This window comes from Microcebus murinus, chromosome 10 (assembly GCF_040939455.1).
Source record: "Microcebus murinus isolate Inina chromosome 10, M.murinus_Inina_mat1.0, whole genome shotgun sequence".
Classification (NCBI taxonomy): Eukaryota; Metazoa; Chordata; class Mammalia; order Primates; family Cheirogaleidae; genus Microcebus; species Microcebus murinus.
The window spans coordinates 101,858,926-101,876,493 of record NC_134113.1 but is presented as its reverse complement, the minus strand read 5'-3'; the positions used below and the strand labels follow the sequence as shown (position 1 = coordinate 101,876,493).

At 39.6% G+C, this 17,568-nt stretch overlaps 1 protein-coding gene across 6 annotated transcripts in view; it reads left to right on the top strand.

Annotated features, from left to right (window-relative positions):
- CCDC77 (coiled-coil domain containing 77) overlaps window positions 1-17,062 on the top strand; it is a 41,304-nt gene extending 24,242 nt beyond the window's left edge. For all 6 annotated transcript variants that reach the window (XM_012748314.2, XM_012748305.2, XM_076007824.1 and 3 more), the window contains 8 exons: window positions 6,627-6,723; window positions 7,232-7,304; window positions 8,524-8,615; window positions 9,569-9,717; window positions 13,736-13,955; window positions 15,077-15,202; window positions 15,305-15,457; window positions 16,202-17,062. In XM_012748314.2, the coding sequence (XP_012603768.2) occupies window positions 6,627-6,723; window positions 7,232-7,304; window positions 8,524-8,615; window positions 9,569-9,717; window positions 13,736-13,955; window positions 15,077-15,202; window positions 15,305-15,457; window positions 16,202-16,348 (1,057 nt within the window). In that variant the 3' untranslated portion in view covers window positions 16,349-17,062. The remainder of the gene's footprint in view (window positions 1-6,626; window positions 6,724-7,231; window positions 7,305-8,523; window positions 8,616-9,568; window positions 9,718-13,735; window positions 13,956-15,076; window positions 15,203-15,304; window positions 15,458-16,201) is intronic.
- Window positions 17,063-17,568: the final 506 nt, after the last annotated feature.

The following is a 17,568-nucleotide window of genomic DNA, read 5'->3' as shown; positions in this document are numbered from 1 at the left end:
GGCATGAGCCCACCATACCTGGCCACATTTTCTTAATGATTAATAATGTTGAGCATTTTTTCATGTGCTTATTAGCCATTTGTACACATTCTTTAGAGAAATGTGTACTCAAGTCCTTTGCCTGTTTTTGAATTGTGGGTGCTTTTTTTTTTTCCCCTTGGCCCATTGTGGAGTTTTAGGAGTTCTCTATACATTCTGGATATTAAACCCTTGTTAGATAGATGATTTGCAAATATTTTCCCTCATTCTGTAGATTGCCTTTTCACTTTCTTAAAATGGTGCACACAGGTTTTTAATTTTGATACACCCTTGTTACCTGTGCTTTTGGTATGACAGCCAAGAAATCATTGCCAAATTCAATGTCAAGAAGATTTTCTCCTATGTTTTCTTCTATAAATTTTATAATTTTAGCTCTTATGTTTAGATCTTTGATCCATTTTGAGTTAATTTTTATATATGGTATTAGGTAAAGGTCCAACTTCATTCTTTTGCATGTGGGTATCCAGTTTTCCCAACACGATTTGCTAAAAAGACTTAGCCACATGGTTTCTTGATGTCTCATGGTCAGGTGCTCCATTGCTAATGGGATCTAGTAGCATGCCAGAAGCTGTTTTTCAAATGTTATATCATTCTCAGCTGTAGATAGCATGGTTTAGTCCAGAGTCTCAGAGGGGCTATGTTATGATTCTCATAATGGGATGTGCCATAAACTCCATTTGGTACCTTGTCCCACCACAGATACCATAGGATCTGCCAGGTCACATGTCTTAAGCAGCAGAGCTGTTTGTGGTGAGCTCACGTGGAGCCTCCTTTCAACTCCGGGCCACACTGAATGTTTACTGTCTGTGTCACTTGATATATGGGTGAGAGCAGTATTCCAAAGTACAGGATATGTTGTGTCCAGAACCTGAAAACTCCTTCTAGGCATCACACTTCTTTCTTGGTGGTAGTAGGTGCAAGAGGCAATAACTTATTGTTTTCTTTGGAGGGAATGTCCTGACAGGCCTAGGTCGGACCCTTAAAAACTCCACTGATGTGCTTGCTTTGTAGGGTTTATATCCAGCCCTCTGGAGCACATATATCTATGAAAGGTACCAATGTGCCTGCTGTTTCTTGTCCATGCAGTCTGATTTAACATGATATCATCAATAGTGAACTAATGTGATCTGTGAAATAGCCAGATCTAGGTCTTTTTATACCATATTGACAGAGAATAAAATAGTTGACATGGTCCTAGGGAAAGACTATATTAAGTACACTGTTGTCCTCCTCACATGAATGTGAACTGCTTCTGGTCCTTTCAGGGATGGAAAAGAATATGTTTGCCTAATCAGTGGCTATACATACCAAGTACCGGAGACCTTAGTAAAGATATTACATCTGGCACAGTGACTGCCTTAGTAAAGATATTGCATCTGGCACAGTGACTGAGATTGAGACCTGCTTGGTAGTAGTCTGCTGTTTCCCTCCATAATCCATCCATTTCTTTGTTTTGTTTTGTTTTTGAGACAGTCTCACTTTGTTGTCCAGACTACAGTGAGTGCCGTGGCATCAGCCTAGCTCACAGCAACCTCAGACTCCTGGGCTCAAGCAATCCTTCTGCCTCAGCCTCCCGAGTAGCTGGGATTACAGGCATGAACCGCCATGCTCAGCTAATTTTTTTCTATACATTTTTAATTGTCCAATTAATTTCTTTCTATTTTTAGTAGAGACGGGGTCTCACTCTTGCTCAAGTTGATTTTGAACTCCTGACCTTGAGTGATCCACCCGCCTTGGCCTCCCAGAGTGCTAGGATTACAGGCGTGAGCCACCGCGCCTGGCCCAGAATCCATCCGTTTGGTGAGGGTCATCCTTACGAATGAAATGAGGATTTGATAAGGACTCCACCACTGCATTCTTAAGGTCTTTATTTACTGTCTTGGTAGGGAGGTTTCAAAGGCTTTCACTTCACTTGCCCACAAAGCCAAGAAACTAATTTGAAGATTCTGCCACCTACCAAGTATGTGCATTTTAACTATGCATTTGGGAACTTGGAAAACGACCACTGATTGGTGGATGCAGTAGATTTCTGTAAGCTGAACCTGGGCCAAAATTCCATTTATTACATGGTCCCCATATGCCCCAGTGCCATGATAATGCTTCAGGTTATCAGGTACCAATGTTGGCTCAGACCTTGTATCCAGCAATCCTTAAAACACCTGGGTGGCCGGGGGTGGTGGTTTATGCCTGTAATCCTAGCACTCTGGGAGGCTGAGGCAGGCGGATTGCTCAAGGTCAGGAGTTCGAAACCAGCCTGAGCAAGAGCAAGACCCCGTCTCTACTATAAATAGAAAGAAATTAATTGGCCAACTAAAAACATATTAAAAAATTAGCAGGGCATGATGGCACGTGCCTGTAGTCCCAGCTACTCAGGAGGCTGAGGCAGGAGGATTGCTTGAGCCCAGGAGTTTGAGGTTGCTGTGAGCTAGGATGATGCTACAGCACTCTACCCCGGGCAATAGAATGAGACTCTAACTAAAAAAAACCAAAAAAACACCTGGGTATTCCCTTTTCTCCAGCTTACATTCACTTAAATGAATAAATGGCCATAGGCCATTTGGGTGAAGACTAGGGAAGTCACTACCATGTACATGTGTCACTACCACATGAGGCCCTGTGGTGTCACAGGGCCTCACCTCTGGGAAGATCCATTCTCTTCTTTTAGGTAGTAGTGTATGGGATTTAAAACTGGCTTGGATCTGGAAAATGAGTCAGAGATTGTGGTTTTTGTACGGGGTGTAGTCCTCAGCCTCTTTTCTGTCTTGGATTTATTTTGATTGTTTAAGCCAGGGGTGGGAAACCTGCAGCCTTAAGGCCACATGTGGCTTCCTAGGTCCTTAAGTGTGGCCTTTTGACTGAATCCAAATTTTACAGAACAAATCTTTTTATTTTTATTAATACATTTTTCTCATCTTTTATTTTTTTATTTTTATTTATTTATTTTTTTTGAGACAGAGTCTCACTTTGTTGCCCAGGCTAGAGTGAGTGCCATGGCGTCAGCCTCGCTCACAGCAACCTCAATCTCCTGGGCTCAAGCGATCCTCCTGCCTCAGCCTCCCGAGTAGCTGGGACTACAGGCATGCGCCACCATGCCTGGCCAATTTTTTGTATATATATTTTTAGTTGGTCAATTAATTTCTTTCTATTTATAGTAGAGACGGGGTCTCGCTCAGGCTGGTTTCAAACTCCTGACCTTGAGCAATCCGCCCGCCTCGGCCTCCCAAAGTGCTAGGATTACAGGCGTGAGCCACCGCGCCCGGCCTCATCTTTTATATTTTTATTTTTAAAATGAACATATGTAAAATACCAAAAAATAAAATAAGTTTCAACAAAATAATCCTCCCAGATTGACCGGCACAGTTAGAACATTAGTAAACCGTAAGGCCTAAATTGACAGCTGCTATACTCATGCTTTAGTTGTAACTTCCCCCGCCTGACTGGTGCTACCACCTCACGTGGCTGGTTGGTGAGAGATCATGGGGGTTGAGTATGCCATTCATTTGTCAGCTTTTGACAGTAGTGCACTGTGTTTTTGTTTGAAGTGAAATGTGTGAATAGTTGCATGGCTCCACAGTATTTTTTAATTCTGTCTTCTTAATAGCCTATCATGTCAGAGAAGACCAAGAGAATGCCTAAGAAAGAAAACAAGATTTTTTTTTTTTTTTTTTTTTTTTGAGACAGAGTCTCGCTTTGTTGTCCAGGCTAGAGTGAGTGCCGTGGCATCAGCCTAGCTCACAGCAACCTCAAACTCCTGGGCTCGAGCAATCCTTCTGCCTCAGCCTCCCGAGTAGCTGGGACTACAGGCATGCGCCACCATGCCTGGCTAATTTTTTATATATATATCAGTTGGCCAATTAATTTCTTTCTATTTATAGTAGAGACGGGGTCTCGCTCTTGCTCAGGCTGGTTTTGAACTCCTGACCTTGAGCAATCCGCCTGCCTCGGCCTCCCAGAGAGCTAGGATTACAGGCGTGAGCCACTGTGCCCGGCCTAGAAAACAGATTTTTTTAATGCTGATTGGGAGTTGCAATATTACCTTGTTTCCTGCTAAAGATAAGATGATTTGCTTGCTTTGTGATACTGCAGTATCAACATTAAAGAAATTCCATGCTCATCAGCATTATAACATTCACAAGGACTACAGATATTTTCAATTAGAGGGAGAGGCATGAAATTTATTACAGAAATTAAAAGATGAAAAGCAAAAACAAAGACAATTCTTTCAAGCAGTAATAAGACCTGGAAATAATGCCACGGAAGCAACTTATAAAGTAGCTTATATACTTAGGGGAAAAAAGGGAAGCCATTCAGTGGTATAGAAATTATGAAAGAATGCATTGTCAAAGTTGTAGGATGCTTAGACCCCAAAAATGTTTCAAAGTACAAACAAATGCCTCTTTCAAGAAGAACCATAACTGATCAGCACTATGAATTAGCCTTCAAGTTAACAGAACAACTTCATGCAATATTTCAAAAGGAAAATATATATTATTCAATCACTTTGGATGTATCAACTGATACTACTGACTCACTGTAGGTTTTATACTTCATTTGGGTCATAACAGATTTTCTTTGCTACTAAGAGTTCCTCGCTTTGGGCACTCTTGTGTACAGAACACAGAGAATAGGTATCTTCAGAGACTTTCAAGATAAATGTCATGAAGTTGGACTGAATTTGATAAATTTAGTGAGTGTATATACAGACAGTGCACCTTCCATGATAGTAAAACATGAAAGGTTTATTGCACAGATAAAGTATTAACAGATCCAGATGCTCTCATTTCTTTTCATTGTATCTTGCATCAGCAAAATCTCTGTGCTACAGCTACTTTTTAAGTGACACTTTGCAACAGTTATAAGTATTGTTAACTATATTCATGCAAATTACAACATGGCATCATCAGTTTTGTAACATGAGGTGTTCATTGTGGATTTGTGGTATCATTGGAAAGTGTGTTGGCTATTGCAGGGACAGATGTGGGCCAAAATTTTATCTCTGCAAGAATAGATAGTTAAATTTTATGAAGAACGGAATCAGCAATGTAAATTACTGAAAGAAGATTAAGAAGACTTCTATAGCAATGCAGCATTTCTGTATCATATCATGTCAAATCAAAACAACTTGAATATTTCTTCTCAAGGTAAAACTAAGTCTATATATGATATGTGGCAAAAAATTCAAGTATTTCAGAAAAGCTACCTTTTTTCAGAACACTTCTTCAAAAGGAAATTTCAGATGAACGTTTTCCCGAATTAGAATCATTTGAAGAATACACAGCTGTTATGGACCCATTAATTGGAGAATACAATGAAAGGTTCACTGACTTTGAGAATCATGACGTCACACTCAACTTAGCATTTCAGCCTCACCTAGTTGATGTCACCAAGGCACCTAAAGAACTACAGATGGAATGGATTGAGCTCTCAGTAGATGACATTTTAAAGTCATTGTTTGATGCTAAGAAAGATCCAGTTGAAAAATGGCCGAGGCGGGCGGTTCGCTCAAGGTCAGGAGTTCGAAACCAGCCTGAGTGAGACCCCGTCTCTACCAAAAATAGAAAGAAATTAATTGACCAACTAAAAATATATATACAAAAAATTAGCCGGGCATGGTGGCGCATGCCTGTAGTCCCAGCTACTCGGGAGGCTGAGGCAGGAGGATCGCTGAGCCCAGGAGATTGAGGTTGCTGTGAGCCAGGCTGACGCCACGGCACTCACTCTAGCCTGGGCAACAAAGCGAGACTCTGTCTCAAAAAAAAAAAAAAAAAATGCCCAAATTCTCCCCTACCCCCAAAAGTCTGAGTCTCCATCATGACCATCCCCCAGATGGTGCACATCTCACTCATTATGTGTATATATACCCGCCCCCCTCCCCCCTCCCACCTGCCCAATACCCTATTACTGTAGTACCTATGTGTGAAATCCCTTTTTAGAGTTGCTTTCTTGGTCCAGTCCTGATAGCAGCTGTTTTAGGTTGGGTTCTCTGGGAAATGGACCATGCAGTGGAGATGTACCTGCAGGAAGTTTATGGGGAGGTGCTCTGAGAAGTAATCACCTATGAGGAAATAAAGCCTCACTGGGCAGAGGGAGAGTTTAAACTGATTCCGTCACAGCAGGCTTCAGTCAACACCAGAGGACTCCGAGACAGGGATGGCCTTTCAGAGATCCAGAATTGGGGTGAGGGGATTGGATTTTTGTACCCCTCGCTAGATATGGGCTGTACCTGAGGAATGAGAGGCATGAACTTCTGTGAGGCCATTCCCTTTGGCTGAGAACTGTTCTGGAGAGAAATGCAACTATGAGGCATTGGCAGGCCATATTCCTGGCACTTGGGGTTAGTCCTAAAGAGGAAGGCCAGTGCTGCGCACCTCAGCATCCAGCACAATCCCTTCTAGAATCAGCTAGAAGTTATTTCTTGGCCCTTTCACTCTAAATGGAAATCCCTGCTGTTTTAAAGGTCTAGATGAATCCTATTCAATTTTAATTTGAGGTACTATTGTTTTAAAAATAAGTGAGAAGAAGATCCTTTAAATAGAAAAGGTTACTTGGAATGTATGATGTGTACTTACTTTCTATGAAAATTTCAGGGAGCTAGAAGACAAGAAAAAGATTCAGAATCTCTTGGCTCTTGTGGGAACAGACACTGGAGAAGTGACCTATTTTTATAAGGAGCCTCCACACAAAGTAGGTATTCTTTGGTATAGCAACATGAATGTGGCTTTTAGAAAACAACAGGCAGGAATCTATAATCAGAACAACTGTAGTATTTGCTAAAGAAAACAGGTAGAGAATTAGCCATCATAATCCTATGTCTACCTGAGTTTTGAAAGCATTTTTATTGAAAAACCTTGGGAAGTAGCATTGTTTACCCCATTTCATCATTTATAAATCTAAAGCACAGTGGGGTAGATGTTTTAGCTGAGATTAGAGAGGAAAGCAGGAGCAGACTGTGTGGGAGAAAGTTTTGGTACTTAAGTTTCTTTTTTAATCTTTGTTTATACTGATTATGAAAGTTATATATGATCTTTATTAAAACAAACACACAGAGTACAGAAATCTATCATACAAAACTGGCACTTTCTCATAATCCTATATCCTAGAGACAAACCATCATTAATAGTTTGGTATGTATACTTCAGCTCCTTTCCCCATTCAAACATTCATACTTCTATGCCATTTTGTGCTTATTCAGGTCAGCATTCTTCAAAAGACTATCCAGGCTGTAGATGTATGTGAACAGAATGAATCTTCAGCTTTCAAAACAGGTAACAACGACATCACATGTTAGGAATTCTCACTGACATAGAATTGAAAATCACAGTGAGAATAATTAGAAATGTTTTCTTCCTACACAGTGATAATTGATGTTCATAATGATGCCTCTGGTGATCTAAGATTCTAATGAACTCTTTGAATCATCTAAGGAATTAAATTTTGTTCAGTACAATTTTTAGTGTTGCTTTTTTTTGAGTCAGAGTCTCACTCTGTCACTCCAGGTAGAGTGCAGTGGTGTCATTGTAGCTCACTGCAACCTCAAAATCCTGGGCTCGGGCCGGGCGCTGTGGCTCACGCCTGTAATCCTAGCTCTTGGGAGGCCGAGGCGGGCGGATTGCTCAAGGTCAGGAGTTCAAAACCAGCCTGAGCAAGAGCGAGACCCCGTCTCTACTATAAATAGAAAGAAATTAATTGGCCAACTGATATATATATAAAAAATTAGCCGGGCATGGTGGCGCATGCCTGTAGTCCCAGCTACCCGGGAGGCTGAGGCAGAAGGATCACTCGAGCCCAGGAGTTTGAGGTTGCTGTGAGCTAGGCTGACGCCATGGCACTCACTCTAGCCTGGGCAACAAAGTGAGACTCTGTCTCAAAAAAAAAAAAAAAAAAAAAAAAAAAATCCTGGGCTCAAGCGGTCCTCCTGCCTTAGCCTCCCGAGTAGCTAGGACTACAGGTGCATGCCACCATGCCTGGCTAATTTTTCTATTTTCAGTAGAGACTGGGTCTCACTCTTGCTCAGGCTGTTCTCAAACTCCTGAGCTCAAGTGTTCCTCCCGCCTCGGCCTCCCATAGTGCTAGGATTACAGGTGTGAGCCATTGCCCCTGGCCTAGTGTTGCTTATTTTTAAAATAACCTTGTCTTTTGAAAGTTGTGTGATACGTCATAACTAAAATATCTAGTTTTTCCTCTCCCTTACCCATTCTGATTAAATAGGATTTTACTAAGAAAACAGACACAACTCTAAAGGAAAATTTGTAGTCAATTCTGCCAAAAGATGAGTATGATTAGGTGACATCCTGCAGAGTTCGCTTATAGTGATTCCTGTTTGAAAAGTTAAGCACTCTAGTTATTATGTTTTCCTGGTTTTTTCTTTCGTTCTCTTATAAGTAAATAAGTCTGAACTCCTCTGCACAGGTAATGCTGATACTTGAACAGCAGAAAGAAAAGCCAAGCAAAGTCTTCTTGATGAATTTTTGTTTTTTATTTTAGATCCTAAAATAAGCAAAAAAAGACCAGCAATGAGAGAGAGGGAAGAAAGTTCTGAGCATTACCAAAGAGACATACAGACACTCATCCTACAGGTAAAATATTTGTTTTGGCAGACTAAGATGGTTTCTACCCACAAGTTTAGAGTCATATGACATACCTTCAGCATCATAAGTATCTCCTTGCACACAGGCTAAGAAAATTCAGTTTCCTCCTAGTTTCCAAGAGCTTATATTTTAAAACTGTCATTATCTATTTGAACATTCTAGAAGTGTTATTCTGAACCTGCTATTCAATATGCTAAGCTCTACCCAACAAAACATCATATAATAAAGTAAGGATTCACTTTGTGATTGGCCTTGGGGATACACAGAGTCTTGCAGAGGGAAGAAACTTATCTATGCTGATGATTGACATTTGAGGGTATATGCATTTACTTGGTGCATGGGTTCTAAAGGCTAGCCAAGTAATGAATTATTCTCTAACCACCTGGTAATTGTGTGTCATTTGGAACCATGATTTTTCATCTAGTTTCATAAAGTTCCTGTCCTTATTGGGGTGGGGCGCCATTGATTTAAATGACAGTTTTTACCTTTGGCCAGTATCTCCATGTAGAGTTATGACAGCCAGACTCAGAAAAAATTTACTTTATATGCATTATGCTCTACTTTTTGAAACCAAAAACTAAGACAAGAGTCATTCTGTTCCTGTGCAACCAGGCTGTCTAAAAAGGGAGAAAGTCCCAAAAGTCCAAAAGGGAGACAGCGAAAATGCAAAGTCATAAGATAGAAGAAACCAAATTTTGTAGCTTTCCTTGTGTGATGTGGATCCTGGGCTTAGTGTGAACAAAGAGTCTACTCTTGTATAGCCTGACCTCATTTATAAGATATTAAGAGGATTAGGGTTGGAATTTTTCTACTATTTGCTACTGTGTGGTTGGAGTTTTTGTTTGTTTGTTTTATAATTTTTCTGGAGAAAGGCTCACTTTGAGCAGAATGGAGGGAGTGGAAGCCGGAGTGGCTGCCTCACCCCTTGTCGGCCTGTCTAGGTGGAAGCACTGCAGGCTCAGCTGGGAGAGCAGACCAGGCTCTCTAGAGAACACGTCGAAGGACTCATGGAGGACAGACAGATTCGCATTGAGGAAATACAAGTTCAGCACCAGAGAAATCAGGACAAAATCAAAGAGCTAACCAAAAGGTGAGTGGCCAGAAAGCTGTACCTGAAGGTGTTTTATTTTTCTGAATGGCTTAAAAGTTAACAGTTCTGTACTTTAGCAGCATAGGATCATAGAACTGAAAGGGACCCTGAAAAAAACTGTCTTCATCAGACAACCCTGCCTCTAGGTAGGTAAGTATCCAGGCTTTTCTAGGTATGCAGTTAAGTCTCTTCTTGAAGAGCTGGTTGAGTATTCCACACACCCCTTTTAACCGTTTTAGTATTTTAGCTTGTTTCTAGTGGTTAAGAAACATTCTTTTGTCCATCTGACTCAATGTAATAGTGCCTTCTTTTTGTTGTTTGGCCCTTTAGTATGGAAAACATGACTTTACATACCTGTACAAAAACACGTGCAAACTCTCTACACTCATGGTTTTTATTCCTTACCTGCTTGCCTTTCTTCACCTTTCTGCAGTCTGATTTCATCTCCACCATGTTACTAAACATGCCCTTTCCAAGGTCATCATTGCCTTCTTGGTTTCTAAGACCAGTTGTCTCTTTTCAGTCCTTATTGTCTTTAGTATCTCTCTGTGTATTTGGCATCACTAATCACTCCCTCCTTGAAATTCATCTCCCTTGATTTATGCAGCACCTGTCTAACCATCCTCAGCCCTTTGTTTCCAGTGGCCAGACCTGTGACATAAAGACATCCTCCATTGAATATGTTTGAACACCTCAAATTTACCATTGCTGAAACCAAACTGTTGCTCCCAACAAATACTCCCTTCCCCCATCTCCAACCTACTACTTCACCCTTTCCCCATTTAGTTTCATGGTATCATATCATATCTATTCTGTTTCCCAAGCTTGAAACTTTAGGATCATCCTCAACTCCTAACTCTCATATTCCTTAATTCCAAATCCTCTGGATTGTAAGCCTGCAAAGCCTCCCAAATCCATTCTCTGCCCTCTCATTCTTCCCACATTGATTCAAGCTTTATTTCTTTAAGTTGTTGTAATAACCTAACTGTTCTTCCTGTCACTGGTCCCTTTGTACTCTACTGTCTTCCTCACCACTGTGAATTACTGTTTCTATTAGGAGTTATCAGCTGCTTAAAAACATTTGGTAGCTCTCCATTTACCTTATGATAAAGTCCTGATACCTTTGCATGAATCATTAGGAACATGATCATCTGACAACAAATTAGCCTTTCAGCCTTGGCTCCTCCCTTGCTACTTGTTGTTCACCCTGTGCCTCAGCCAGACTAATAATAACTGCTTTTTACAGGACACTTGTTATATGTGGCAGCACCTTGCTACACAATGTCACGGTCTTCTCTGAAGACTTCCCCAGGCTGAATTAAGTTCTTCCTCCTCTAATTCCCATAATGCTTAGTGTGCCTCCAGGATGGTGCTTGTCACCACATGTTGTGATTATGTCTTTGGTCACAGGGTCTTGCTATATAGTTTCTGCCCTGATCTCTCTGCACAACAAGCACACGATAAATGTTGGTTTCATACTTAATAGTCCTTATCAAGTTGCACCTCACTGTCTTTTCTGCATTAAACATCCTAAATTTTAAAATATTTTTCATGTTATATTCTTTATTCTTTTATCATTTTTTAATTTTTTCAAATTTTTCTAGTGTCTCTTCTTCCATTTTAAAGTATGGTGATTAAAATTGGACATGATACTCAAATTAGAATCTCTGATCAGTGCAGGATAGAAAATATGTCCTGGCCCATACAGGCTGTTTCTTTTAACATAGTATAATATGTTTGCACTTGGCCAGTACTTCTCCATTTTCATTTTTATTTTTGGTATTTTTGTATTAAACATAGCATCTTGACTTTTCACTGGGTTTTGTTTCTAAGGGACTGATATTTTTAAATTATCACAGTAATTTGTAATTTTATATATGTTTTCCAGAATAGTAATAACCTTACTCATTTGTCATTTTGTGCATATCTGAGTACATGATCAGTTCCTTCCATTAGATAGATCATCCTAAGGATATTGAATGACATGAAATCCAAGGCCATTAATGGCTGCCCTTTGGGTGTCACTTTCAAACCATTTGTATTTTAACAAGACCATACTCTCCCAGTTTGTAATTGAGAACATAATGTAAGACAGAATAAAATAACTCATTGAAAGCAGGGGAGATCCTTGTGGTAACTGAATCAATCTCTACACACACACACACACACACACACACACACACACCTCTGAATAACTATATATATTCATCTGGTGACATTTACTCTACTTTGTGCCTGGCACTATGCTATCGTTTTCCCTTCATCTATGTACCCTGTTACTTGTGAAGAAAACCAAGTGGATCTGACATTATTTGTTCAGTAGAAAACTATAGTGATTGCTTAATGGTATTTAATACTCTTGCAAGCAGAGCATTTAATACAGTATTTTTCTAGGTGGTGATGGAAACATCATTTGTCTATTCCTAAATCTCAAGAAATAGTCATCGGGAATCGATTTAGTGCCTTGTGTATATCCAGTAGTTGATATTGTCCTTGACAATTTGGTAGCAGTGGAGCAAAAATAAATGATAAATAAGGTATATGCAGGCCGGGTGTGGTGGTTCACACCTGTAATCCTAGCACTCTGGGAGGCCGAGGTGGGAGGATCACTCAAGGTCAGAAGTTCAAAACCAGCCTGAGCAAGAGCAAGACCCAGTCTCTACTAAAAATAGAAAGAGCAGTCCTGGAAGATAATAAAAAATAAAATAAAATTAAATTAAAAAAAAATAAAAATAGAAAGAAAGTAATTGGCCAACTAAAAATATATAGAAAAAAAAAAGTGAGCTGGGCATGGTGGCTCATGCCTGTAGTCCCAGCTACTCAGGAGGCTGAGGCAGAAAAATTGCTTGAGCCCAGGAGTTTGAGGTTGCTGTGAGCTAGGCCAACGCCATGGCGCTCTAGCCTGGGCAACAGAGTGAGACTCTGTCTCAAAAAAATAAAATAAAATAAGTTATATGCTTTTACTCAGGCTGGGAAAAAAATACATGTTGACAGTTAAAATAGGACATAGTATATAAGCAAGTTTTAGATTAAGAGACAGCAATATATATTAAAACTGATGGAATTTCAGGGAGTGGAGATATTAAAATGGGCTAAAATTGTTGAGATGACTTTATAGAGGAAGTTGATCTCGGGTAAAAGGACAAGATTTTTTTTTTTTTTTTTTTTAATTTTTATTTTTCTTTTTGACAAAATACCCTCAGATTCTAAAAGGACAAGATTTTGATATAGGGCAGTTGCACTTGGAGCACAGCATAAGTAAAAGCAAAGCTGTTTTTGATATTTTAGAACTAACCCTCAGTCAGAACACCATGATTTGGTTCTTTTTTGTATTATTCTTGGGAATAGTCTGTGCTTATGCAGGCTACGTGTAAGTATTTCTGTAGTCTTTCTAATCATATAACCTGAAATTAGTACTCAGGAAAATATTTATAAAGGCCAATCTATGAATCAGTGAGCACGAATGGTTACATTATGCTTTGCATAATTGACAGTAAAACATGCCAGATTGCCAGTGATCAGACTAAGTTCATTTTTAAAATTGCTAATAATATTTTACAAAATTCATATATTGTACAATTTTTTTTTTTTTGAGACAGAGTCTCACTCTGTTCCCGTGGCTAGAGTGCCGTGGCGTCAGCCTAGCTCACAGCAACCTCAAACTCCTGAGCTCAAGCGATCCTCCTGCCTCAGCCTCCTGAGTAGCTGGGACTACATGCATGCGGCACCATGCCCGGCTAATTTTTTCTATATATTTTTAGTTGTCCAATTAATTTCTTTCTATTTTTAGTAGAGACGGGGGTCTTGCTCTTTGGGCTCAGGCTGGTTTCAAACTCCCAACCTTGGGCGATCCAACCGCCTCGGCCTCCCAGAGTACTAGGATTACAGGGGTGAGCCACCACGCCCAGCCTTATTGTACAATTTTAAAAGAACCTGTATCTTCCCTTTTAGAATAACCCTTTATTTCAGATGTGCTGTGTAAGCATCCTCATGTCCACACTTGTACTTTCTTTTCTAGTCTCCATTACACCCAAAAACTGCTCTATGAGAGCACCAAAGATTTTTTACAACTCAAATTTGAAAACCAAAATAAAGAGAAGTCATGGATGCTTGAAAAGGATCATTTGATGTCAAAGATTAAGCAATATAGGGTACAGTATAAGAGGAAAGAAGATAAAATTGGAAAAGTTTTGCCAGTTATGCACGAGAGTCATCGTACCCAAAATGAATATATTAAGGTAATGTCCTTATATCTATCTTACAGGTATTGTTAATTTTTCTGGAGGAGTTGAAAAAATTCCAAAGAACCTATGAATTGTCATATAAGATCCATTCAGTCCAGGAAGCTGTTATAGGAGTAGCCTCAAGAAATAGGTTTCAAAGAGTAGCTGATCATCATAGTATTTGGGGATTTAAAATACAAGACTGTTGATTGATTGATTCATTCAACAAATATTTATTACACTCCTACTATTACACTCCTACTATAAGCTCCGGAGCTACAGCAGTAAATAATCTAGACAAGGTCTGCCCTCATAGTGTTTATATGTTAATGGGTGAGAAAAAACAGAAACAACAAATACCTAAGAAAATCATAGATTATGAAAAAGTAGCTTTAGGCAATAAAGGGATTATATGCAGATTATATGTAATTGCTGGATGCCTACTTTAGAAGGGGAGCACAGGACCCTCTCCTACGTCTGGTGTTTGTGCTGGGACCTGAAAAATAGACTAAGCTTGCCATATAGACCTAGGGGAAGAGCAAGTTTAAAGGCCTCGGGGTACCTTAAAGGAAAAGGAAGGATGTCTTTGTGCTTGTAGAGGCATGTAAGAAGGTTGGAGGGGAGGCAGCAGCCATCGTGGAGGGGCTAGAGGTCATAGTGAGGCACATGGACTCCACTCTGAATATCATCGTGTCTGCGGGGCCTGTGTACAGGGAAGTGACAGGATCTCATTTAGGTTTTTAGAAGATTGTTTTGGCTGCTCAGTGGAGCATGTATAATAGTTATTGTTGTTAATATTTCTCCCCTTTTAAAGAACTTCAGAAATGTAGCTCAAAACATATTGTAATATCTTACTTGGAACAGATTCTGAGCTTCGTTATTGGACTCTTCCCAGAGCCAAAAATATTTGTTTTATTTTAAAGAATTTCTACTATGTACACTTTAGAAAAAGGGCTTAAGAGAATAGTCTGAAAGTGGGAGATTTTCAGATGTTTTTCAGAATTCCTTGTTATCTTATTCCTTAACTCGTTTTGTAATTCTGGAAATCCCTCCCTCCCTCCCTTCCTTCCTTCCTTCCTTCCCCCCCCTAAGTTGTATAACTGAGTATTAATATTTTTTGTCTTTTTGGCCTGAAGTCCCTAAAGGATAAGTTAACACAAGAGAAAAAGCTGTCTAACATGTATCAAGAGCAGTGCATTTCCCTAGAAGAAGAACTTGCCCGAATTCGTGAGGAAGAGGGAATGCGGAGAGAGATCTTTAAGGTACAAAATTCTCTGCCACTTACGATGGAATGGGACATGCAGATGGCTCAGGGGAATGCTTCCCTCATCTTCATAAATGTCTTCCCTTTCTCCACATTTTAGGACCGCACTAACAAGATGGGGAAGCGTTTACAAATAATGACAAAACGCTATGAGGCCTTGGAGCATCGGCGTATCTTGGAAGTAGAAGGCTTTAAGACAGATATTAAGGCTCTCCGACAGAAACTGAAAGACTTGGAGCAAATGCTGTATAAGGTAATTGCTAGTCCTGAATTATCACAAGGAAGAAAAGAGGTGGAGGTGAGGAAACATGGTCAGAAAGGCTCCTCAGAAGAAGGATGTGCCATTTCCCTGCTGGTAGATGCTAATAATCACCATCCTTTAAGCCTCCCTAAAAATCAGTTCAACAAGCACACACTAGAGGGAAAACAAAAATAGACTGAAATAATTGAATGACTACATCATTAATATTTCCATCAAAACTAAACTTAACAGAAATTGTCATCTCTCCCAATTCAAAAAGTAGACTAAAAAAATTATGTCTATTTTACAATTGGGGAAAGCAGGGATAAGTAATTTTTCCCAGTCAGACACAGCTTTCTAGAAATCAGGTTGCTTCAAGAGCCTTCTTAAAGAGGTTTAACCAGTTAGTCACATATCTTAAGTGATTGCTGTGCTCCAAACAAGTTAATTATGAAAAGCAGAGATACTTTTTACCCCATATAATGTTTATATTGGTCTCTTCTTTTTACCCAGTTTTAGTTGTTTCTTGATCTCTATCTCAAGCCTCCTTTCCTATTGTATGGGGAAGAAAAAGCGTTGTGCCTTTTCTACTTTAATTCTATATTTTCCTTCTTCTGTCAATCATTGAACAAACTAAGGATTGCATTTATCCTATGTGTTCAAAAGCCCATAAAAAGGAGCCAGCCTGGTCTTTATAACTGATTCTCCCCTGATGTATGCAATAATCATTTCTTCTTCTTTTTTTCAAATCCCTAGGCAACGGTTAATGCTCGGGCAAACCAGGATCTTGCCATTCTTTGTGAGGTCCGTGACAGCAATAGACGGGCACATAAGATACAAGGAGAACTAAAGAACCTTAAGTCCAAAGTGTTTGGTCTGGAGAATGAACTTAGACTCTGTTGATGTCTCCTTTTGGAAATGGCCCCCATTTGGAAGAGGGTCTGCTTCCTGAAATCTGAGAAAAATGATATCTTCTAGAAAGTTTAGACCTAGAGTGGGCTAGAGTAGTGGGATACATTATATTATAAAGACAGAGTGAGGAATCAAGGACCACTAAGAAAGCTTTCCTTGCACACTAAGCTTTATTTACAATTTCTGCTGTCCAGTTAGCTCGCGGGGGTTGGGGAAACCTGGCTTAAAGGCTTTCATTATTTCTCCTGTTTATATTAACAGGTTTTTGCTTTTTTAAGAAGACGATGATGAAAACTTAGGAAGAAAGTATTTTTCTATTAGCTTGGCTGAGTGTCAGTCTCTTTACTTTCCGTAAAGAGATAAAGGCACTCACTGAGGTTGTCTTTCTCCTAAGCAGAGGGAAAAGGCAGCACTTCTTAACTTGTAAAATTTGCATGGGCGGTGCTTATGCAATTTACCCTTTTTCAGTCATGAGCATGTCCTGAATTACCTGGCTGGACAGTCTCATAAAGTTTCGCCAGAGGGTGCTAGAGATCCTACTCTTCAACATATTGCTCACCTAGAAAAGCAAAGGTGCCACTTGGCAAGAGTGAGTGAAATCGAAATGATACTTGTATGAAAAGTTTAACATTTTATCAATAACATGGCATTTTTTAAAACAATGTGTATATTCTAACTATTTTCAATAAATTATGTAATTGGAAATATTCTATTCACTTTTTCTATAATTTCTTACTAAAACCACATTTATATTTTGTTAATGACCTGTTCATCTCCATTTACTTCCTTGTCCTGTGAACACTGCAGTATACAAGTTTTTCTAAGTGATTCCTTTGAAATCATCTGCTATTGGAGACAGCAAGGGTAGTGTAATACAAAGGTGATGGCACTAAAACTTTATCCACTTTTGGGCAGATTACTATGCATTTGCAGCAAAATAATTGTTTACCTGGATAGCCTCTGGGAAGCAAGTTGGTCTTAGCTTAGCGTAGCATCATTCTGATTTACTCAGGGCATAGGAAATAACTCAGGTTTTCATTTTTTTGTTGAGGAAAGTAGTGATTATACTGCCAGCAGGAGATGTTACCTATGATAGCAGATCCATTTTTTTCGTGGATAAGTTGGAACAGATACCTCTGGAGGGCCCCAGTCCCAGGCCTTAGAGAGATTTACATAAGTGGATGGTTCTTCGTTTTATCCTAATACTTAGC